This window comes from Rhamphochromis longiceps, linkage group LG15 (assembly GCF_057381845.1).
Source record: "Rhamphochromis longiceps isolate RC_006_pf linkage group LG15, R_longiceps_female_GT1.1, whole genome shotgun sequence".
Taxonomy (NCBI): domain Eukaryota; kingdom Metazoa; phylum Chordata; class Actinopteri; order Cichliformes; family Cichlidae; genus Rhamphochromis; species Rhamphochromis longiceps.
In genome coordinates this window covers 29,271,487-29,296,027 of record NC_140571.1, presented here as the reverse complement: position 1 = coordinate 29,296,027, position 24,541 = coordinate 29,271,487, and the positions used below count along the sequence as shown (strand labels likewise).

At 44.4% G+C, this 24,541-nt stretch overlaps 3 protein-coding genes across 8 annotated transcripts in view; 1 reads left to right on the top strand and 2 right to left on the bottom strand.

Moving 5' to 3' along the window:
* LOC146652899 (activator of 90 kDa heat shock protein ATPase homolog 1-like) overlaps positions 1–770 on the bottom strand; it is a 30,118-nt gene extending 29,348 nt beyond the window's left edge. The window contains exon 1 of one of the 4 annotated variants that reach the window (XM_085381314.1): positions 621–770. In XM_085381314.1, coding sequence (XP_085237440.1) covers positions 621–661 — 41 coding nt within the window. In that variant the 5' untranslated portion in view covers positions 662–770. Of the gene's footprint in view, positions 1–607 lie in introns of all 4 variants that reach the window. The other 3 variants (XM_085381313.1, XM_085381316.1, XM_085381315.1) reach the window with 3 other exon arrangements.
* Positions 22–24,299, top strand: vipas39 (VPS33B interacting protein, apical-basolateral polarity regulator, spe-39 homolog). Of its 3 annotated transcripts, none has more exons than XM_085381306.1 (19): positions 22–419; positions 5,076–5,191; positions 5,300–5,405; positions 5,502–5,639; positions 5,718–5,756; positions 6,203–6,267; positions 21,171–21,227; positions 21,390–21,482; positions 21,571–21,604; positions 21,674–21,776; positions 21,985–22,012; positions 22,109–22,182; positions 22,254–22,329; positions 22,412–22,546; positions 22,678–22,719; positions 22,799–22,975; positions 23,071–23,160; positions 23,442–23,546; positions 23,617–24,299. In XM_085381306.1, exons 1-19 carry the CDS (start codon positions 323–325, stop codon positions 23,635–23,637), a joined length of 1,596 nt encoding a protein of 531 aa, XP_085237432.1. In that variant the 5' UTR covers positions 22–322; the 3' UTR covers positions 23,638–24,299. The 3 variants fall into 3 exon arrangements, with proteins under 3 accessions (XP_085237432.1, XP_085237433.1, XP_085237434.1); XM_085381308.1 differs by having other exon boundaries at positions 24–419; positions 5,099–5,191; XM_085381307.1 differs by lacking the exon at positions 21,171–21,227.
* Positions 10,569–12,262, bottom strand: LOC146652898 (uncharacterized). Its single transcript, XM_085381317.1, has 2 exons — positions 11,539–12,262; positions 10,569–11,083 (listed from the first exon to the last, which is right to left on the bottom strand). The coding sequence occupies exons 1-2, from the start codon at positions 12,038–12,040 to the stop codon at positions 10,569–10,571; spliced, it is 1,017 nt and encodes a 338-aa protein (XP_085237443.1). The 5' UTR covers positions 12,041–12,262.
* Positions 24,300–24,541: the final 242 nt, after the last annotated feature.

Below are 24,541 nucleotides of genomic sequence, written 5' to 3'. Positions count from 1 at the left end.
AAAGCACAGAGGACCTGGGACCGACAGTTACCTTGAGGCCAGCTGTGGGTCTTTGCTCCCAGATTGAGAACCAGCAGAGCTATACCTGCACGCTGCTCTCAGGTGATAATAACCTAAAGCCTCCCAGGTGGAAATAAATCAGCTGATGTCTGCAACCAATCTGTTGACAGTCACATCACTGATGCTGAATGTAACAGACCAATCAGATCCATTTTTAGAAGAACGACTCCTCTGGTTTATGTGATGTTTTAAGACAATCAAATTAAAAAGAATATCTGTCTGGTTTCCTGCTCCTTTAATCGAATTATTGATTAGATCAAAAATGGACTTCCTGGTGCAGCGTACTACAGCTCCCAGCAAACTTCGCGCAGCCGGAAGCATCCTCGGTCAAAGAGAAAGGGACGAAGAAGCAGGTGAAGGTAAAAAAAAACAAACAAACAGCTGATTGATTCTCATCGATTATCAGGTTTACAACCAGCGGTTTGTGCTTGATGTCTACAGATTAGACACCTGCGGAGTGACGTCACATTCCCACCGTTTGTCACTAAAAACACTAATATGCGGATTTTTCATTTAGCTAGCTAATGCTAACATGCTAATAACAAACCTGCAGCTGTTACCAGAAAACGTGTCTGTAAAGGTTCTCAGTCATCCAGGTCATCGTAGTCTAAGGAGCTTGGAAAGAAAAGCATCTGGACTTCTTTAAGTTGCTTGAAGACGTTTCACCTCTCATCTGATAAGCTTCTTCAGTTTGACCCTAGAACCGAAGAAGCTCCTCGGATAAGAGGTGAAATGTCTTCAAGCAACTTAAAGAAATCCAGACGCTTTTCTTTCCGAGCTCGTTACTAGAAAACGCACACGTGCATAGCAGATGTGGGTCCGGGATCAGGCTAACCAACACGGGCTACGGCAGACTGCAGCGCACTACAACTCCCAGCAACCCCGCGAAATTGTAGTGGTTAGGTGTGGGAACGAATCATATCTCACAATAATTTCTATTGAGAGCTTCAGTAGATTTTCTTAATGTACAGGCTGTGATCAGCTGATCTGCTGCTCTTTATGGATGTATACACCTGAATTCAACAAGATGTGAGCCGATGTTTCCTGAGTTGTCCTAGCTGATTTCATCCTCTACACTGACAGTACACTGTTTATGTTGTCTTTATGTTAGACACTATACAAACATCATCAACTGAAATTCATATGAATCTCTGCTACACTTGATGTAAGCTAACTGAAATGAAACCACAGCATCTGTGCACCTTTACTGTATCCACCACAGTGCAGAAAACCAACCTGTTTATCTTTTTCTCTCCCTGTGAAATGCAGCTGGACCTTTAGCTGTAACACACTGTGGGACAAACTGCACACAAACAGTTTTTATATGTTTGCTGATGTTTGTTGAGCTGATAGAAATGCTGCATTTCAAACTGCCTGACACTTAAAAAAACGTTACTCCCTTTATGCTCGCTCCTCTTCAGCAGGGCTAGCTAGATGCTGAAGTACCGCAAACACAATTCATGGACACCCCTGGCGATGACTATGAAGGTTCGCAGTGATATAAAATAATTACTCCCCTCAGATGTGTTAAAACTAAAGTAAGGAGCCGTTTTGAAAATGTAAGGAGTAGAAAGTTCAGATATTTGTATAAAATGTAGGGATAAAAGTAAAAAGTTGTAAAAATAAATAAATAATAATAATACTCAAGTAAAGTACAGATACCTGAAGATTCTGCTGAAGTATTTGTAATTCGTTACTTCCCACCTCTGGGCCCAGACTAGGTAAATGTGGAGGGTTCAGGAAGGACATCCGGATCAGGCATGCAGGCCATAAAAAATCAGATTTCCATACCGGATCGGTCAGGCCCGGGTTAACAATGACTGACTGGGTTCTGCTGGCCAGCAGGTGCAAACTGGGCTACTATTGGCTACTACTACTGACTACTATTGAAGATGAAGGAAGAGGAGAGGGAGAATCAGAATACTTTAATAATCCCTAAGGAAATTATGTTGTTACAGTTGCTCCAAGACAATAACAGTAACAGACTAAACTAAATTAAATAATATAATATATTACAATGTTTACAAAATAATAACGGGCAGCATGGTGGCACGGTGGTTAGCACTGTTGCCGCACAGCAAGAAGGTCCTGAGTTTGGTTCCACCATCAGGCCAGGGTCTTTCTGTGTTTTTGCACAGCATGTTCGTATTGTTTCGTGCCACCAGTCTCTCTTTATTCAGAGTTTTCAGACACAGTTGTCTGTGTTTCTCCTTTTCTTTTTTCTCCATCGCTGTCTTTCTTCTTTTTCACTGTCTTTTCATGTGTAACTAAGTCTCAGCTGTCAGATTTACCGCCTGGAGTATACAGAGTTCATTGGCTGAGTGGTATCACATGGGGTGGCTTAAGTTGCACCCAACTGGTCTGTGCATTTCTTCAGCCACTGAACCACTACCGTAAAGACCAGAAAATGCTGGACCAGTTAAAACAGAAGCACCCTATCAGCTTTGAAATTTTTGCCTTCTGTTTTTACTGGAAGTCCGGTTCCATATGGGACCGCTTGTGGGTGCAGCTCAGGACCCCAGTCCGCCTATTAGTGACCTCTGGCTTATGTTGACATTAAACGGTTCTCAAATTTAACTCCATATCCGTATTTCTTAGTTTTAGACCAGTGGCTTACTCTAATATGTTTCCCTCATTTAGTTGACTAAGAAATTAGTCACCATTGCTAATTAATTATATATATTTAATAATTAGGCAGCACGGTGGCACGGTGGTTAGCACTGTTGCCGCAAGCAAGAAGGTCCTGAGTTCAATTCCACCATCAGGCCGGGGTCTTTCTGTGTGGAGTTTGCATGTTCTCCCCGTGTCTGCGTGGGTTCCCTCCGGGTACTCCGGCTTCCTCCCACCGTCCAAAGACATGCAGTTTGTGGGGATAGGTTAATTGGATAATCCAAATTGCCACTAGGTGTGAATGTGCGAGTGAATGGTTGTCTGTCCTTGTGTGTTAGCCCTGCGACAGACTGGCGACCTGTCCAGGGTGTACCCCGCCTCTCACCCTATGATAGCTGGGATAGGCTCCAGCGCCCCCCGTGACCCTGAAAAGGATAAGCGGAAGCGAATGGATGGATGTTTACAAAATATAAGAAATAGCTCTAATGTATACAAATATATTCATAAATATCAAGAATATTAGAGACATGACATATACATGATTGACATTTTACTCTGTCCTGTAAAACGTTGTTATTTTACTGTACAGGATGTGCAGAAGGGTGTAACTTCTGCATTGTGCATTAGATGGAGGAGTTGTACGGAGATATCCACAGGCAGGAATGATTTCCTGTGTCGTTCAGTGGTGCCTTATGGGTAATCGCAGTCTCTCACTGAGCGTGGTCCTGGGACTGGCCAGCACATCATGGAATGGGTGGGAGGTATTATCCAGCATTGTCCTTATCTTGGACAACATCCACCTCTCAGATACCACCCTAAGGGAGTCCAGCTCCATCCTCACAATATTACTGGACTTGGGGATCAGTTTATTTAGTCTGTTGGCATCTGTGACCCTCAACCCAACAGCATGGGATGGCACTGGCGGCAACAGACTCATAGAACATCCTAAGCATTGTCCGACAGATGTTGAAAGACCTCAGAGACACGTCTGGCCCTTCCTGTAGAGTGCAGTGGTGTTTTTAACCCAGTCCAGTTTATTGTCTGTGTGTACTCCAAAGTATTTATAGTCCTCCACAAAGTCCACATCGACTCCCTGGATTGAAACAGGGGTCACAGGATTCCTCATCCTCCTAAAGTCCAGGTCCTTCTGAGAGGGCATGTTAGGACTAGGAGGCAGCGAGACAGAAGGAAAGGCAGGAGTGTGTAGGTGAGAGTAGGACTCTAAGTGTTGGGACTGTGATGGGAAAGGGAAAGAGGGTAGATATACTATGAGAGACCAGCAAAGGCCAGGAGCAGTGGAGGTGGATTCTGCTGTACCTTGGTGTAGATGGAAAGAGAAAGAAAGTAGTGGTAATGTTCGAGGTAGAATATGTAAATAGGGTTGTGGCAGTAAGGAGAGTCTGAAAAAGGATCATGATTTTGAAGCTAAAAGTCAAAAGGTGTGAAGTGGTAGAGAGTGTTCCCACACGGTTAGCGTGGTGATTGGAGCGGACTTTAAAGGATATGTAGGTGAAAGGAACATCAGACAAATGCTTTTCTTTGTGCACTCGTGCTACAGTCAAAGCTGATTTCAGTTTTTGAGTGGGAAGAGAAAAATGGTGGCATGGTCTACAGCTGCTGAGGGGTGGGGATATGGACAGGCCTTTAGATTTGAATGCACAAAAGAACAAGAGCGCGATGGTAAAGAGTAAACTACATTCAGTAAAGAAACAACTGCATTATTCTGTTAACACAACATCTGATAACATCTGCACTGAGAGCATGCTAACACAAAGCTAGCCAAGAGCGCAGAGTGATGTTAAAGCTGAGTTGTATGCAGACCCGAACCCAGCAGCCAGAGCCTGAACTTCATCATGTAACAAAGACAGTAATGAGCAGTCAGGCTGCAGCGTCTGTTTCTACCTGTCCATGTGTGTACTGTAGAATCACCCTGGCAACCACTCTGCAGTGTGCTTTGGCCGATTTTTGGTTTTACTTTGTGTTTATGTGTAAAAATTGTATCCTCATTAGGATAGAGATCTGTGTCAGGTTTATACTGTTAAAAGTAAATGTGTGACAGTTGTTTCAGGTCATTTCTGGAGTAATGAGAAAGTAATGTAACAAGTAGTGTAATAAATTACTTTCTTTAGCGAGTAATTAAGTAACGTACTTTATGAAAAGTAATGAGTAATGTTTAACAGATTTTTTTTGACCAATAACATAATAGTGCTAATAATACACACTGAAAATGAAAAATATGAAAAGCTTAGCATATGCTGAGACAGTGTTTCTCACTGTGCGCCACTTCCTGACCTGTGATCTCATCACATGATCAATAAGGAGAAAAAGAATGACATCATGTGATGCAGGCTGTGTCTTACCAGCTAATAGCTTCCTTCCTTTCTGTGTTGACAATTTAAATAAAGAGTCACTAACTCTTTATGTCCAGATGATTAAGAGTAAAGTTGACGAGGAAGACTACTGGCACAGCTCCAAGTTTAAAGCGTTCACCTTCGATGATGAAGATGATGAGTTAAGCAGGGTAAGACCTCCAGAACCAGAAGCCAGAGTGAATTGTTCTAGCCCTGCATGTGTGTCATTGACTTGATGTGGCTCTCAGGTGTGATTTTTAGGTGTTGTTGTCTAACAGTTGAAGGAGTCTCGGCAGGCCGTAAACAATATACGGCGGCTGGTGGAGGAAGACGATGACGAAGATGATGTCGAGAGGGTCAGCTGGAGTGGCGAGCCAGTCGGCAGTAAGACCCCTACATTCTCCTCATTGGTCACTCCTTTGGAGAATGCTGAGATTTGATTGGTTATAGGGTGGTTACCTGTCATACTTGTGTCCACAGGTATTTCCTGGTCCGTTAAAGAGACAGCTGCCTCCAGTCAGAGGGCAGATAGAGAGCCTGCCTTCCCCAAAATTAGCACTGACACGCCATCGATCAGTAGGAGCCAATCAGGATACTCGCTGAGCGCTCTATTCAAAGGTGAGGACGGTCACATGACTCAGATAGACCGAAGCCTGATCATGTGATTCACTGCAGTTGTCATGTGATTCTGTGCAGGAAAACCTAAGGTAGGGAACTTCCAGACCTTCAGTGACGGTGAGTCCTCAGATGACTCAGGTGGTGTTCTTATACTTTTACGATATTTCACCTAGTCAGGGTCATGTATATCAGGGTATATAAATGAATGGTGATTGGATGAATATGGGATGATGTTGAATGGTGATTGGATGAATATGCAATGATGTTGGTTGGTGGTTGGATGAATATTGGATGGTATTTAAAGGTCAAATAATGGTTGTATAAATAGTGGGTGATGATTAGATGGTGATGGATGATGTTTGGATAGTGATTGGTTGATGGTTCGATTAATAATGAATGCTGATTTGATGGCGCTTGGATAATGGCTGGGTGAATACTGGTTGACTGATGGTGGTTGGATGTTGTTTGGTGGTTGCATGGTCATTAATGATAGTCAGATGATAGAGGATGTATGGTGGTTGGATGTCTCGCTCAGACTGACATTTGTTTTTTGGGGTTTTTAGCACTTACTGACTCGTCTGTCAGGCTCTACGCTCCTGAGCTCCGAAAACCAAAGTCTGAGTACAAGGTAAGATTACCCTGGTTAAATAGGGTGTTATATTTAGTAATCTAATTACTATGGGTGTGTAATATGGCTGTTCAAATATTGTGATAACTGTTAATCTCATTACAGTTATGCTTCAAAATCCAGTTACTCTTGGGTATTCTGATTACCCATGAGTAATTCAATTATAATATCATTAACCTGATGTAAGTTGATGTGCACGACTAGTCGACTGGACAACTAATCTTCACTGTTGTCACTAGTCGGTACCAGACATATGAGTCATTTAACCTAGTTGTTTTACATTTGAATTAATCCCCACTGCTGGTAAATAGTTGTGTCCTAATCTTATGGAACCATCTGCCACCAGGTGAGAAACGCCAAAAATCAGCCTCATATTTTAGTCACCACTGTTATTTCTAGTTCTTTTAAAGGCAAAAGAGTGAGATCACAGACAATCCTTAGCGATAGGGCGAGGAGTTCAGTTGTTTGGGAAGGATTTAGAGTAGAGTCGATGCTCGTCCACATTTAAAGGAGCCAGTCGAGGTAGACACCAACTGGGTAAGGTGGTCCGACCAGGGATATCCTGCCAGGAGGAGGCCGCTGTGTACACCTGAGACATGGGTCATGTTTTGTGAACTCAAAACATGTTTTCAATAATTTGGATTCCTCAAAACAGCCACCCTTTGCTTTGCTTACTGCTTTGCACAGTCTTGGCATTCTTTCGAGGAGCTTCATGAGGTTGTCACCTGAAATGGCTTTCCAACAGTCTTAAAGGAGTTTCCAGAGATGCTGAGCACTTGTTGGCCCTTTTGCCTTTGATCTGCGGTCCATCTCATCCCAAACCATCTCAATTGGCTTTTTAGGTCATGGTAAATGGTAGATGGACGGAGTCTTATATAGCGCTTTTATACTCTGTAAGGTTTTCTGACTGATGAAAGGTGTGACGTGTAACTGTTTGCACAGACCATTTTTTGAAAAAACAATTATTGGATTCATGAAGCTGAACTTAAATCATGCATAAATGATTAGTATTTATTCAGGTTTGGATGTATGCGTTTGTAAAATAGTTATACTCTTGCTCAGATTGCTTCCAATTTTTGTGTGGATTGACGTACGTTACACACAAATCACTGCACACATCTGTAAATCTTAGTTTATGCTTTTGGGTCATGTCGTACGCATTTGCAACCCTTTTGTGGAAAATTCCTCTCCGTATTTAATCACCCCCCTCTTTTCCGGTCAGAGTGAATTTTTAAACCAGGCTTGAATCAGGGCCATCCTGATACGCATGAGGAGGAGCTCACTGATGAGTCGGAAACAATATTTAGTGTTGATTATGTTCACAACGGAGAAAACTGCCTGGCTTTTGTGTGTGGAGCCAAACATGGTGACTTTCCTCACACCTGTGGAAGGTCGGCTTATGCAAATGGCTCTTTTGAGTCCACATCTGCTGGGAGATCGCATCTGCAGAGGCCCAGCATTCATCTGTTGCTCTATTGTCACTGTACACTTTTTTGTTTTTGCACAGCATGTTCGTATTGTTTCGTGCCACCAGTCTCTCTTTATTCAGAGTTTTCAGACACAGTTGTCTGTGTTTCTCCTTTTCTTTTTTCTCCATCGCTGTCTTTCTTCTTTTTCACTGTCTTCTCATGTGTAACTAAGTCTCAGCTGTCAGATTTACCGCCTGGAGTATACAGAGTTCATTGGCTGAGTGGTATCACATGGGGTGGCTTAAGTTGCACCCAACTGGTCTGTGCATTTCTTCAGCCACTGAACCACTACCGTAAAGACCAGAAAATGCTGGACCAGTTAAAACAGAAGCACCCTATCAGCTTTGAAATTTTTGCCTTCTGTTTTTACTGGAAGTCCGGTTCCATATGGGACCGCTTGTGGGTGCAGCTCAGGACCCCAGTCCGCCTATTAGTGACCTCTGGCTTATGTTGACATTAAACGGTTCTCAAATTTAACTCCATATCCGTATTTCTTAGTTTTAGACCAGTGGCTTACTCTAATATGTTTCCCTCATTTAGTTGACTAAGAAATTAGTCACCATTGCTAATTAATTATATATATTTAATAATTAGGCAGCACGGTGGCACGGTGGTTAGCACTGTTGCCGCAAGTGTTAAGGTTCAGAATATTGGGGATGGACACCAGAGGAAAAAACCCACAATAACAACACTGGTCCGGTCGGGTTGAGTCAAACGATGATTTAATGATCACACACACGTGGGAGATGGACACTGTATGCAGACAGTCTCAGATCTCATCTCAAAAAACACATCACCATAGTTTTATGAAATCAGGGTATTAGAACGCCCCCTCATGCGTAGTGACAGGTGTAATACAATCAATGTTGACAATTTTATTTAACACAAAGAATAACATTGTCTCCTTCCCGAGGGCAGACGCTGACTGCCCCCGTCTCCTGGAACCGTCTGTACCCTGCTAAGACACAACATGGCAGCTACAAGGACTCTTTCATTTATTAAGACCATCAGTGTGTATTGCTCTAAATCAAGTATATAATATTAAATGAATATTGCTGGATCAGCTACTTCTACTTAAAACATATTAAAACATGACTAAGCACAAAATCACCAAGAATAACATCTTATAAGTGCTGTGTAAGCGCGTGCGGCCTTCCAAGCTCAAAGCCTTTGCCCTCCATAGATCAGCCAGACTCGCGCTGGCTGTAGCTTTTAACCTTTAATTACCTTGAGCACAACTCTAGAATAAGCAACAAACTGCAATGTGTATGGAATGATCATGGTTACATCTGCAATGGAAAATCATGTTATTATTCTGGTACCTGTAAGAAAAGATCAAACTAAAGTTATCACCATCACTGTAATGCAAAGAATAATGTAAGATCAAAAACTTCAATTCATGCTTAATGCAAAGCTGGTTATATACTTCTAATGAACTAATAATGCCATATTAAAATATTAAATGATAATGAGAAAAACATCCCCTCCTTATTCTACAATTCCCTCTGTTGACCTCTGGAGAATCCAGAGGTCACAAACAGTTGTGTCCCTCCTTGGCCTACACAGTCAGTTCCACATGCATCCTTGGCATCATTGACATTCGAGTAATGACTCCAGGGTCCACTGCCCTCACAGACATACTTTTAAACATTCTTCTGGCACAAGGGATGAGACAACAACAAATAACCATAATACCCACCACAACAGACAAAGAAAACATGACCGAAGCGATGACCCCCTTCCACCGTCCGAACACTCAGGTCAGCCAGCCTTCCAACGGATTACCAACACCGGAGTGATCATGCATAGTTTCAGAAAGGCTCTTTAGGCCCTCCAGAGCCTTGGTTACCGACACATTTGGAGCAGTCTTGTTTGAAATAAAATTACAACACTGATCGGCCAATATAGGACAAACGCCCCCTTTTTGTCCGCTAACGACATGTCAAGGGCCATTCTATTCTGCGCTCCCATTAACGAGGTCGGACCCACCTGCTCCGCCAACCCCTCCATGCCGTCTCTGGTGAGGTTAGAGAGCCTCAGTACATTATAGTGAACATAATTAATCCTATCTACATTCTTGTGTTCTTAACCCTTTTGGATCAACCCCCGCTATTTCCACCCCCAGAACCAAATACATAGATTGTTTGCGATGCCAATTCCCCAATGATAAAGTTAACGCGTTTCCAGAGGGGCTAAAATCCCTCTGTAGTTTAAGCCCGTTTTCTGATCCTGATTCTAACAGTTCCCAATTTTGCCCAGTGTAACCCCTTACCTGGTCCCAATTACGGCACCAGCTGTCATAAGGACGATTTCCCCTCTCTTAGTGCGTACTCACTGAATAATCCCAACAGACCCACACATTGTATCCCCTCCAGGCACTGCCGACGTCCCTGCAATTAACAACATCACACAGATCAAACGTAAAGGAAGTTGTGGCGCCAATAACATAATCTAATTCTAAACCACCATATGTGCTGAGACACTCATCCTTTTTACCAGAGACCTCGCGCTTCACTCTTGCCCGCAGCTTTAAATCACTATAGATCACGCGTGATGTAATTGGTGTATCAAACAACGCCGGACTGGCATGGCCTCCGTGCTCAGACTGGTTTCCCGGGTCGGTCTGCAACAAGCAAATCAAAAAACAAATAGCCATGATTAGCAACATAGTTGACATCAAACTCATAATAATTTTGAACATTGTGATGGCTTTTGAAACTCTTCTTTCATCACCAGTGTCTAATTGTTGTGATGGCATGGTGGTATGTGAATGTTATGGTGTAGTAAAAAGTTCAAAGCCCTTTGTCAGAGCCTCTCTCTTGTTTTAGGTGTTCAGTGTGGTACCGCTCCTTTTCGTTGGCGCGGCGATCTCCTCCTTGGCTGCTCTTCTTTCTTCGACCTTCCGGGTAGACCACCGGTCGGCCCGTTGCACAGGTGTGAGGGATTATTCTGCCGCTCAATTTCACCTGCGTTGGGTTGAGATTGATCCTTCCCCACCAAGCCCTCGTGCGCAGCCGCGCACTGCGTCCAGTGATACCAGGTGTCGCCTTTCCCCTTCAGTTGGACCGCTGTCGCCGTCCGAGCCGATACCTCATATGGACCAGTCCAGCGGGGCTCCTTCCACTTTCGTTTGATGACTCTCAGCCACACCGTTTTCGCGTCCGGGACCTCTCCTTCTCCTGTGGGCCCTTTACAAGCCGCCTGTTTCGTGAAACTGGACACTAGCGCCTTTAGCTCGTTCCAGTAGTCTGCGTGGGACCGGTTCCCCTTTTCGTCCCGTTCAACCGAGCCCACCGTCCAAGGTGCCGGAAACTGTCTCCCGGTTTGCAGCTCGTATCGTGTAAAACCTGTGGATTGATTAGCAGAACATCTTATGGTCATCAACGCAACCGGCAGGGCTGCGACCCGATTTAGCCCTGTTTGCGCGCAGATTTTTGCCAATTTGTTTTTCAAATTTAGGTTCATTCTTTCTACTTTCCCCTGAGACTGAGGATGATAGACCGTTCCAAATTTATGCTGGACGCCCAACATTTTTCTACTTTTTCCAAATCTTGATTTTTAAAATGGGTTCCATTATCCGATCTAATTCTTTTCGGGAACCCATGACGGGGAATGTAATGATTGATTAAACACTTAACGACAGTCTTAGCATCCTCCCTTTTTGTAGCCCAGGCCTCTGGCCAGCCGGTCAGAGCGTCAACACACACTAACAAATATCTTACACCGCCCGGCCCGGAATCAATCATATGAGTGAAATCAATAACAATCTCCTCCTCCGGCCTCTCAGGGGGCCGAAACTTACCCACTTCCGGTTTTACTGCTGGCTTAGGATTGTGTGCCCCACAGATTAAGCACATCCTGACCTTCTCTCTTATCATTCCTCGCAGCTCAGGATGCCACCAATGACACAAATTTCTTTCCATCTGGGCTCTCCCCACGTGGGCGAGTCCGTGGGCTTCATCCACCTTCTGTTCTGCCATTTTGGCTGTCAGCACGGGGCGCCCGTCTGGCCCCCTCCACAAATGTCCATCCTGCCAGGCTCCTTTGTTTTTCCACACCCCCTTTTCCTCTGGGGATGCCTCCTCCTGGGCCTGTTTGACTTCCTCAATCAGGTCAACAGGTATCTCTTCTTCTGATGTTACCTGTATCATTTGTCTCTGTCCTTTGTAGCCTGCGGCCTCCTTTGCGGCTTCGTCTGCTCTCTGGTTTCCTTTTTCCACCATGCTGGTTCCTTGGGAGTGAGCTTTGCATTTTATAATGCTCACCTCCTCTGGGTCAGCCAAGGCCTTTTCCAGTTCCTCCATTTCATGTTTGTGGGAAATAGGTGCATTGGTTGCTGTTCTGAATCCTGCTCTTTTCCACTGAGGCAGCTCCACATGCGCTGCTCCAAACGCATATGCCGAATCGGTGTAGATGTTCACTCTCCTGTTCTTGGCTAGTCTCAAAGCTCGAGCTAAGGCTATCACTTCAGCTCTCTGGGCCGACTGCTTTCCCTCAATCCTTCCTGACTCTCTGACCTGATAATCTCCTTCTACTCTGCAGACCACCGCATACCCTGCTTTCAGTCCTCCTTCGTCTCGGTGGCAACATCCATCGGTGAACCAGTCCTCAGCTCCTGGTATGGGTTCGGCCTTCAGGTCCTCTCTAATCTTTTCCTCAATCTGTGCTCTTTTGGCGCAGTCATGTGGTTCCCCTACACCCATTAAATCTGCCATGTTAATTCCTTCATGTGTGAATGTCAAATTTGGGGCCTCTAAGACTTTGCTCAGTCTCTTTTGTGCCCGTGGTGACATACAAAATGCTTGTGAATTCACGTATGCCACTATGCTATGTGTAGTGAGTATTTTTAGTGGGTGTTCTCTCACTACATGTGCTGTTTTTTGGATAATTCTAGCGACCCCTGCTGCATGTTGTATGCATGTATGATGCTTTGCTTCTGTTGGATGTAGTTTTACACTTACATACATGAGCACATCTCTACCCCCCCCTTTTTTCTGAAACAACACTCCATTTACAATTGAGTTTGTTTCAGAAACATCCAAATAGAATGGCTCATTATAATTGGGTGTGGCTAAATCTGTGCCTGCATAATCCTGTTTTACCCTAATAAATGCGGCTTCAGCTTCAGGCGTCCAAGGCAGCTCAGCCTTAAAGTTTCGAACGCCAACTTGCTTCATTAGGCCCCTGAAAGGGGCAGTTTTACCTGCATAATCCGGAATGAACTGCCTGCTGTAACCTGTTAAACCAAGAAAAGAAAGCATTTCTCTCACAGTTCGCGGTTTTGGGTGTGTCAGAATTTGGTCTCTGTGTGTGTTCATCAAACCCACTGATTTGTGTGCGATTACCCGGCCCAAAAAGGTCACTTCAGGGCGAACTAACTGCAGCTTGTCTTTACTTACTTTAAAGCCACATTCCGCCAACCTATTCAACACAACGAACGACGCCGCTGTACAATCCGCTGCTGACGGGGGTGCAATGAGAAGATCATCAACATATTGTATTAATGTACAATCATTAGGCAAATTACATGACGACAGGGCTTCTTTAAGCACCTTATTGAAAATACCTGGAGAAAGTGCAAAGCCTTGTGGCAACCGTGTGTATCTGAGTTGTTGGCCTCTGTATGTGAATGAAAAAATGTCTCTGAGTGACTCATGCAGAGGAAGACAAAAGAATGCATTTGCCAGGTCAATACACGTGAACCACTTTTGGTCAAATGTGATAGCTGATAAAGCTGTGTACGGATTTGGTACCGGTGCAGTAGTAGAGAGCAATATTTCATTAATGGCTCTCAAGTCATGTGCCATACGGTATTTTCCTGTTCCATGTTTCTCCACTGGTAGAATTGGTGTGTTCCACAGTGAGTGAGAGGGCTCTAACACCCCGGCCCTTAGCAGGCCTTCTATTGTTTCTGTAATTCCTGCCTCTGCTTCAGGTTTGTGTTTCTACTGTGGTCTATTGATTGGTGTGTGTGACTTGAGCTGGAACAAGACAGGAGGACACTTAGCTAGGCCAACATCCGTGGGCCCTTTTGACCATAGACTGTCAGGCAGATTCGACAGTCCAGCAACTGCGTGAGGATGATCTACACACTCCTCACCATGTGTTTTTGAAATTTCTTTATGTTCCAAAATCACTGTACCCTCACAGGCACAAGTTATGCGATAGGTTTTACAATTTGGAGCATAAGATAAGTTAGGAACTTGGGTTCTTTGCCACCCTGTGTCGTCCAGTGCTTGCCTGACCATTGGACCTAGATCACCTGCACCATGACCTTGGTGGACCGCCAATGTTATGTGAGGGGTTGAATTTTCTTCCACATTGTACCAAGGCAGTTGTTCATCAGTTAATTTCACAGCCGCGGCTACACCTTCTGGTCCAATGTAGATGCCATGTGTTTGCACATTCCACGTCTGACCGTCAAGATCAGATTGAAATAATTCACGATAGGTGTGTCATTCTCTTTATCATAAAACAGGGTAACGTGGTAAGGGTCGCGCGGAGGGGAGTAAACTGCCAAGCTCATTATCCAGGGTCTCCACAGCTGAAATTGCCTCAGAACATCCTCTTTCACTAGTCTCCCCCAGTAGATATTGACTTTTGCTCTTTCACAGTCTTGAAGCAGATATTGAGTCTTTGAACTTGTTCCCAGGCACGGAAAATGCTGGCCCCCTGGCAGAGTCACAGATAATCCATCTGCTGAACATGTGATTGTGGCGCCCAACTTCACGAGCAGGTCCCTGCCCATAAGATTTACTGGCGCTTGCGATGACACCACATAGTTGTGTTTCAAAGTCTGCTTGCCCAGCTTTGTCAAAGCTGGGTCAGTCACTGGCAGAGTTGTCGGGATCCCGGAAATACACACCACGTTCGCTGTGTGGCAGGACAACGTTGCACTGTCTGGTGCTGCTCTCAAGGTTGAATATGTTGCTCCAGTGTCTACTAAGAAGGGCAATTCTGTCCCTTCTACAGTCATTGACAGCATGGGATGTGCCATCCCCATGCTGTTTGGTCCCTCCGGGTCCCTTCAGTTCTGGTCCTCCCTCCAGTCTGCCACTGGATACTGCGCGGCTGGTGCTGCACTCGGGTTTGGGGCCTGATATGCTCCCCTAGAGCCATCTCTTGCTCTCGGAGCTCCACGTGCCTGGGATTGGTAGCCTCTTCTTAGATTGTTCTGACGACGTTCTGGGCAATTTCTGTTCCAATGACCCTCTGCTCCACACCTCCAACAGACATTCCAAGGCACTCCGCTGAGATTCCCCGTGTCACGAGCTCTTTGTACTCCCCCCGCTGAGCCACCACGCCCTCTGTGCGATCCACCGGTTCCCCAATTCCCTGTGGGTTGGTTCTGCCTTGGTGCATTGGCGGGTCATCCGTCATTAGTGCAGGGACCCGGGCCACTATCTGGCCATTCAGGCCCAGGACCAGGCTGGGTCGCAACTATCATAATTTTTTCTGTTTTTTCTTTTTCCTCTTTTTCTTTTCGCAGGCTTTGTTTCTAGCCTCCGCCAACTGTAGTTTGAGCAGAGACGCTTGTGCCTCCTCCAACTCTTTTTTCTGCTTGTTCGCCCTGTCCTGCTCCAGCTGCAAACGATGTGAGACGTGTCTTTCCCACTGCACCGAATCTGCTACGGCAAAATCTGGGTTTTTGTGTAGATCTTCCATGACCTGGTTTGGCAGCCCTGCCAGCACCGCTGAGCGAAACCACGCCCGATGCTCACCTTCTCTACCCGGATGGGTACCTGTTTCTAACAACCACTGATCTCTGGCTTTTTCTAAAAACTCTCTAGGTGTGTTTTGGGGGTCCCAAATTATTTTAGGTATGGCTCCTGTGTTAGGGGTTGGGTACTTTTCACGGACTGCGTCAGACAAAGCACATTGCACTTCATGATAAGGCAAATCATTTGCATAGCGAGTTGTGCGAGCTATGGCCTCTACATCTGCTAACCCACCACCGAGCATACACCGCGCAGAAATGGCGCGAAAATCACCAATCGCAAGCTCCTCTCCTTCTGTTAGTCTGCCTAATTCACGCAACCACCTTGCAACTTATAATGAGTGCCTGCAGCTTTTTCTGCTTTGGTCACAGTTTTACACTGTCCCAATTTTCTCTTGCCTTTTGAACTCTTAAAAATAGGCCTCCTCTGTCCCTGCTCTTTTTTCACCTGTCTTGACCTAAAATTCCTGGCTATACTTGGTTCTGACGTGACTCCTCCTCTGTCGTTATCTTCGTCATCATCTTCCTCCTCTGAGGTAGATGAATCATTGTCGCTCTCCTCTTCTGCCATGCTTTTGGTCATTTTGTCCTTTACGGTCTTCAGCGTATTTAATACTTCCAATAGCCCTTGCGGGGCTTCAAGCATTCGTCCGAATACTTCTCCTGCCCATGTGTCTGACTTGGCCATTGCTTTGGAATGTTTTGTCCTGGTTTGGGCCTGCTCTTCTCTTGCTGGTGTTGGCAGCCCGATGAAAGCCGGTTGTGCCATCCTTTCCACCGGTGAAATCATTTCCTCGTTTGTTGGGGTCCAATCCGCTTCTCCAGTCTGGTCTGGCAGGCTCTCTCTTGATGCTTCGGCTTTTGGCCTGTCTCCTCTCTCATGTGAACTAGAAGGCAAAGGCAAGCCTTCCTCTGCGGCTGATATTATCTCTTTCCCTTCCCCACTCAGGGACTGACATTTAACTGTCATATGCCCTTCATTATGAAACACCCGTTGTGCTCTGGTGTATTCAACATCAGCTACTCTTCCCACAACCGCTGCCGTCTGTTCATCTGCGCCCTGTACTTGTCCTCCTCTGAGGGTCATTACAGGCATGACATATTGTCGTCCTACGGCATTAGATGTTAATGTGGCCCAAGGAAGAATCTCTGCTGTGTGATACTTGTTAGCATCTCCTGGTTTTGGAATCCAGTTGTTCATTTGGTCTTCCAGCTTCCTATTTTGCTCTTTCAGTTGTTTCAAAGCCTCCATTATGCTTTCCATATCTTCTGTTTCAGCTGTGTCATCCTCCTCCATCCAGGAAGATGCTCCGTTCCACAAGAACATCCACTTGCAACACTTTGCATGAGTTTGCTGTAGTTTCTTGATTTGTTGGTTAATTCTCCAGTTAATTGAACTTTTCTCTGCCTCGGTTTGCAGTTGTTCCAGTTGCTGCTCACATCTCTCTCCTTCTATTTTGAGCACAAGACTTAGGGCTATTTTGTCATCCAGCCCTCTCTGTTGGGAATCAATAAGCTTGTTTAGCTCAGCTTCCATTGCTTTGCATTCCTTCTCAGCTAACTTTGATGATCCAGGGCAAGCTAAGCGAATAGCTCTTTTTAACTGTTCCTGCTGCTCCTTCAGAGGCTTATAGCCTCTGTGCCCAGTAGGTGTCGTGCTCGGGCCGTCAGCCATTATCCTAGAACACAAGCTTACCTCCCTTTTTTGTGACGTTATACGGCTCCTCCTTCTGGATCACTCCGCAATGTCTGCCTGTTAGCTTTCAGAATTACTTTCGCTCCTCCAAGGGTCACTGTCTCCTTATGATCTGCTTGGTAAGACACACCGCCAACGCAGTGTGTCTAGTCTTAACCAAGCCTCTTTCAATATTCGCTTTTAATGACCACTTTTCACACTGTAATATAAATGTTATAATATCATACACACTACATATTGACCTCGGGGCACAAAACAATAACACAGCTCGAATTCATTCACACAGCCTTAAATTTTTTCACAGAAAATTGCCCCAAAGCAATATCATGTTTGCTCACAAAGTGACAAATTCACCGTGTTGTACCGTAGCATAGGCAAAATGAGCCGCGTCTGTAGGCACCCAATTTGGATCATTTTCATTCTCAGTTATGTCCTTTAAGCCTCGAAATAGGAGAAGACAACGTTGTACATAGGCACTTAATTCATGCATCTCAATCTCAGACCACACTGTCATCTCATAAGGTGCATCACCTTCATGTGCAACAATGTGACACTCACAGCCGACCCCCAGCACACCCTCCATTTCAGTAATTTTTATACAACAAGTGATAGAATGCAGCGCTGCCATGTTTGCTTATATTTTATATAAATAGGAAATTATCTGTGTTAAATGGGACTGTTTAATGCATGGGACACAATATAATCATTTATTGTTGAAGGGACAAATGTCAAAGGGGTTCTAACAGGTCCACTTTATTGCGTGCTCATAAATTATTGTTATCTGGGTCACTCACCCAATATGCTTTATTGTTTGAAGTTATTAATTATGTCACGCTTATTAGTGGCTCATATTTATTTACGGCCTATGTTTGAACTTGACAACAAAGGCAGAGCATCATTTCATCCTTTCAGGGTGAAACACTCCACTTTCTCTGTGTCATGGCAGCTCAGAAAAGTTCATGAACTTTACTTGCTCGAAATATAGCTTTAAATCAGTTATGCTATCAGTATAAAATGTTTAGGATTTAATTAAATTATTTTCAACTGACTTACAGCAACTTACTCTGATCTAGGAACGCTCTCTTATCCTCCTCAAAAACTGAAGTTACTCAGTCTTAAATGCTTTTTACATTACATAAATCAACTGTGATTAACTAATAACCTTCTAATGATTCACACTTGGTTTAAAACATTCAAAAGCCTTCTAGGGACCTATTCTGATCATAACCTATGTGTGTGTAAGCTTGTTTGCGTTTAACCCTCTGCACTCAAGGCATTTACTACACTTTATCAATCCGGACAGTCACGCCGAATGAAGCTTCTGACCTTCAAAGGCCGAGTGCCAACTCATTATAAGCACATTTGCAAGGTGTGTCTGAAAATTATTTAAACCACTCTTTTTAAATCAAAAACTATTTACATTGTTATAACATCAAAACCAGCAGCATATTTACAAACTTTCAGCAATAAAAAGCCTTCTGCTTATAAGGCTCACACACACTCTGTGCAGGAAGTGAAAAGCTCCGTTCTCCTCCCTTGCAAATGCAGCTCATTTGCCTGTTCACACCGTCTAAAAATAGCTCGCAGCGCTGCAGCTGCGCTCTCATCACACACAGGGTCACACAAAGCTCAGATAGAATTCTATTCACAAAAGACGTCTTATATTTACAATCACTGACAGGCCTGACAGATTCAGCACCTAACAAATTTCGACAAATTTAAAATAACGGGTCTCACCGAAGAAAGTCTCACTTTTTTGTAATCAATTAACCAGTATCTGTTTCCTCCAGAACAGCCTATGGCCTGATTTCTAAAGAACCTAAACAATTTTGACAAATTTTACCATCTCACCGAAGCAAGATAACTTTTCTGTAATCAATTAACCAGTATCTGTTTCCTCCAGAACAGCCTATGGCCTGATTTCTAAAATCCCTAACTCAATTTAACTGTGTCCAAACAAGCACATGACACCGTTTTAAACGATGAGGAGACTCGGTAACTCCTAGCTTATTTCAGGATGCCCTGTACCCCACAGTTAAGCCAAACTGAACTAACCCTGTTCGCCGACAGGTCAAGACCGCGCGTCCACGGCCAGGAGGGAGCGTAACCTCCGGGCTATGTGCTTCTTAGCATCTTCCAGTGCCGTCCTATAACAATTTTCACCTAACCAATTTTGAGAAATTTTACCATAACAGGTCTCACCGAAGAAAGATAACTTTTTTACGACCAATTAAACAGTCTCTGTTACTTCTGGGAACAGTTTCTGTCCTAATTTGTAAAACTATTAACCAGTCTCTGTTACTTCTGGGAACAGTTTCTGTCCTAATTTCCCTACCAAACTACCTGAGCCTTCAGCTCAATATCCAGGGACTCAAACCCAACATTATATCTGTTACCTCCAGAACAGTTTCATATTTCTTCAACTTCATTAAACACTCTTAAACAACTTTAACTGCATAACACACGGTGATTCTCATCAAAATCAAAACAGACACCCACCAGCAACGTCAGTGAGTAGGCTTTTAATTTAATGCAGCCCAATTTGGCACAATTTGGGAATCAACTCAACAGGCAGTGCCTTACCTTTAGAAGCACCCGGGAAGCTCACTCACATCAGATCCCTGGTCCGTGCCTGTCCGCTCGACAACCTCAGACCGTCCACACCTCACACTTCCACCCCAATACCACAGGACGAGCCCCCAAAATGTTAAGGTTCAGAATATTGGGGATGGACACCAGAGGAAAAAACCCACAATAACAACACTGGTCCGGTCGGGTTGAGTCAAACGATGATTTAATGATCACACACACGTGGGAGATGGACACTGTATGCAGACAGTCTCAGATCTCATCTCAAAAAACACATCACCATAGTTTTATGAAATCAGGGTATTAGAACGCCCCCTCATGCGTAGTGACAGGTGTAATACAATCAATGTTGACAATTTTATTTAACACAAAGAATAACATTGTCTCCTTCCCGAGGGCAGACGCTGACTGCCCCCGTCTCCTGGAACCGTCTGTACCCTGCTAAGACACAACATGGCAGCTACAAGGACTCTTTCATTTATTAAGACCATCAGTGTGTATTGCTCTAAATCAAGTATATAATATTAAATGAATATTGCTGGATCAGCTACTTCTACTTAAAACATATTAAAACATGACTAAGCACAAAATCACCAAGAATAACATCTTATAAGTGCTGTGTAAGCGCGTGCGGCCTTCCAAGCTCAAAGCCTTTGCCCTCCATAGATCAGCCAGACTCGCGCTGGCTGTAGCTTTTAACCTTTAATTACCTTGAGCACAACTCTAGAATAAGCAACAAACTGCAATGTGTATGGAATGATCATGGTTACATCTGCAATGGAAAATCATGTTATTATTCTGGTACCTGTAAGAAAAGATCAAACTAAAGTTATCACCATCACTGTAATGCAAAGAATAATGTAAGATCAAAAACTTCAATTCATGCTTAATGCAAAGCTGGTTATATACTTCTAATGAACTAATAATGCCATATTAAAATATTAAATGATAATGAGAAAAACATCCCCTCCTTATTCTACAAGAAGGTCCTGAGTTCAATTCCACCATCAGGCCGGGGTCTTTCTGTGTGGAGTTTGCATGTTCTCCCTGTGTTTGCATGGTTTCCCTCTGGGTACTCCGGCTTCCTCCCACCGTCCAAAGACATGCAGCTTGTGGGGATAGGTTAATTGGATAATCCAAATTGTCACTAGGTGTGAATGTGCGAGTGAATGTGAGGGTGAATGGTTGTCTGTCCTTGTGTGTTGACCCTGCGACAGACTGGCGACCTGTCCAGGGTGTACCCTGCCTCTCGCCCTATGACAGCTGGGATAGGCTCCAGCGCCCCCCCCCCCCCCCCCCCCCCCGCGACCCTGAAAAGGATAAGCGGTAGCGAATGGATGGATGCTAATTTAATTACTCTGGGGTAATGTGATTACAGTTCTGTAGTCCTGTGCTGTCATTTCTAATGGTGATATGGTTATTGTGATGTCAGGATTATGTCAGTGATTGGTCACCTGAAGAGACGGTTCAGAGACTTCAGCAAGGAAAGGTAACACACCTGTTCACCCAAGTCTGAGTATTTCTGCTCTGTATTAATATTGTAAGTATTTGTACTGTGTGGCAGGCCGTGTCTCTGGAAAAATTCAGTGTGGTACTCTGAGCGTCAGTACTCTATAGTAGTAGTACTGTGATTATTTGTACTGCATTGTAGGCTGTGTCTCTGGAGAGGTTCCGCACACTGCAGGACAAACTGCTGCTGCTCGATCACGCCATTGCTGCTCATGATGGAAACGTCATCACGGCTGTAACTTGATCTGATTCATAACGGCATCATTTAAACTTTATTAACCATCCCATCAGACACAACTGAGCATGCTCTGTTTATGTTTCAGGTTTTAATCTATCTAAAGAGGACGCTCTGTAAAGGTGAGTGTGGTCTTGATCCCGGTCCTGCTGGTTGATTGGTTCTCCCACTGACTCTGTTTTTGTTCTCAGAGGTTTTGTTTCGAGAGCTGGAGTCCAGGCAGACAGCTCTCAGACACTTCATCCACTACCTGAGTGAGACCCAAAACCAGAGGCTGCTGCTGGAACTGCACAGGTTTGCTCTCACCTACAAGTACACCTGTCCCTGCTGATTACTGCCCTCGTCTGTATGAAGCGTGATGCTGAACATGCTGCAAGTGTTCTTGTGACTGAGTGATGAGGTTCAGGTCGGCAGGTAGACATTCAGGTGTGTCACAGGTATCTGGTGTACACCTGTACAGATAGAACTCTTTTGATGTGTTTGCTTTCTTCCTGTTCCTCAGAGCACTGGGCAGAGCTGAGGATGCGGCGGTATGTAGTACTCTGTAGCTATAAACAAATCAACATTAATTCTTCTGGCGTTCATTGGGCTGATGATGATGCCATTTCCTGTTTTCATGGCAACAGCTGCTTCAGTATAAGGAACACTTGAGCATCACAGATGAAAACAAAAGACGGGACTTCCTGAAGAACTGCCTTAGGTCAGTAATCTGATTACACTCAGGTAACTGTTAGTGTTTGTTGTTTACAGTTGTTTGTTCGTTGTTTTCAGCCTCCCATTTTCTGCTGAGGACCTGGCCCATGTTCAGGATCACTACACTCTATTGGAAAGGCAGATCATCATCGAGGTCAGTAACCAGTTAATTAAGTTCATGATGAGGTTGAAGGTTTCTGATTGACTAGATCCAGTTTAATCACTGTTGTTGCTAGGTGACAGACCGGCAGGCTGAGCGTGGAGGGAAGGTGGAAATTTTCCAGAAGTTTCCCAGAAAAGCTTTGATCCTCAACATGCCGCTGATCACCACGCTGTACTACTGCTGCTTCTACCACTACACTGAGCCAGAGGTCAGTCTGTTAGCCTGTGTTAGTTTTAGTTCCTGTTAGCCTGAATTAGTGTTAGTCCCTCTTAGCCTGAGTTAGTGTTAGCCCCTGTTAGCCTGAGTTAGCAGTAACCTGCAACAGTGTTTATATTTCAGGGGACCTTCAGCAGTCCGTTAAATATCCGTCAGACCTTTAAGGTGAGAGCTGACTGGTTTGCTTTGACTTTTGACCTCTTTTGATCTGTTTGACTCACTGACCTGTGACCTCTGAACTCAGATCTCAGAAAAGCAGTACTTTGTGACTGCTTTGGCTGCAAGGGCGAAGCTGAAGGCATGGCTGGACGTGGACGCTCTGTTTGCCAGCAGGAATTGGCTCGGGTTCACCAGGAAGAAATCACCACTGAGCTTCCAGCGAGTTGTTGACATCCTACAGAAGAACTCCGCCCCCACACACGTGAGCTACTGTAACACACCTGGTACAGAGGTAGAGAGAGACGTAGCCATCAGCTTGTTATTGACTTTTGATCATTGGTTATTGATTACTGTCAGGTGCTGCAGGACTACGTGGCACTCGTGGACGACGGAGAGTTGAGGCTCACTTTGGCTCAGAAACATAAATGTCACGACATCGTCATCAGTGTGAGTCTGCCAAATTTGATTTAGCTGCTTGTGGTGGAATTAAGGCACGACGGGTCCAAGGATCATAGTTTTGAGCCATTTTATTGAGCACTTCTCACCACAACAACCAACCCTTGAGTCCCCGTGTTTTAACACCACAGGTGCGATCTGCAGATGCCGTGCAGGTGCGTCCGCACGGCACCACAGACCACGCCCCACCACACTGCTGCTTTAAAAATGACCAATCAGAGAACAATACTTTGTATGATGTCATGATGATGTTGTATCTCTGGGCAAATCAGACATACCGGGACATGAAGGACCGGCAGCTGCTGCTGGGATACCGTGGGAAGGTGGTGAGGGGCTCAGCGGAGGAGAGGAAGATTGATGACCTGCTCAGCAACCCGGTGAGGAGGGCTCCTTTGTGAACTATATCATGTGACTTGACATGTGACTAAACTATTTCTTTTCTTTCAGCAAATTCGCTGGAAAAACTAACATGGCTGTCACCATGGCAACATGAATGTCCTTCCAGCCCATCTGTGGCTGTCTGAATCGATGTAGCTCTGCCTACATACCCAGGAAGGGGGAGAGTCATGACTCTGATGTTCCTTTGAAAACAGGAAGTGACTGTATTGATGTGAGAAAGAGTGGACGGAGTTATTTCTTCATGTTTCATCAGATAATTGGACACACCTCTGACATTAATTCTGACATCATCACGCCAAATAAAATAAAAACACAGATTGATGCTTCAGGACAGCATGCTGGCATACAGATGCTGCTGCCATATTTGTCCGAGAATGTATGTGTGCTCTCAAATGTTCAGGTTGCCACCTCTCATAGACAGATCTGTCCTAAAGTGATCGGGTTTGAAGTTTGTCTAAAAGTTTCCCAAGTAAAACAAAAATCCAAAAGCTGTGATCAATCCCATGTTTCTGTTAACATGAAGAGCAGACTGATGTATTAAATATTCCTGTACTGTGTGAGAAAATAAATCATAACTTTTAATTAAGAGACATCAGAAACAGCTGAATTTTGCTCAATGGATTTTTTTAACCTTTTATTTGTTCACAAACATAAAGTGCAAAATAAACACAAACATCCCCAAAACCCATCTGTCTGTTACAAACAGCCAATAAACATTTATATATCAATTATTGACTCTCCTCGTTTGTATATAATGACGATTTCTTTCATCACCACATGAGAGATTAAAGGGAAATAAACAGCAGCTTTGAAGAGCAAACATTCAGATATTTATCGAGTTTTCAGGCCAAACATCGATATTTTTCACTCCGCTGGCTCTGAATGTTGGCGCTTCCTTCTTATTTTACACGTGTTGTACAGGTTTGTGTTTACAGCCCCGTGCATTTTATGAGACTCCTCGTGCTGCCAGCAG

What these genes read in the sequence shown, in the direction of transcription:
- vipas39 (XM_085381306.1), top strand. Translation starts at nt 323, where the DNA reads ATGGACTTCCTGGTGCAGCGTACTACAGCTCCCAGCAAACTTCGCGCA. An exon ending in TTCCTGAAGAACTGCCTTAG is followed by an intron (nt 22,183 to 22,253) that starts GTCAGTAATCTG and finishes CGTTGTTTTCAG; the next exon opens with CCTCCCATTTTCTGCTGAGG. An exon ending in AAAGGCAGATCATCATCGAG is followed by an intron (nt 22,330 to 22,411) that starts GTCAGTAACCAG and finishes TGTTGTTGCTAG; the next exon opens with GTGACAGACCGGCAGGCTGA.
- LOC146652898 (XM_085381317.1), bottom strand. Translation starts at nt 12,040, where the DNA reads ATGGAGGAACTGGAAAAGGCCTTGGCTGACCCAGAGGAGGTGAGCATT. An exon ending in AGCAGTAAAACCGGAAGTGG is followed by an intron (nt 11,084 to 11,538) that starts GTAAGTTTCGGC and finishes ATCAATCCACAG; the next exon opens with GTTTTACACGATACGAGCTG.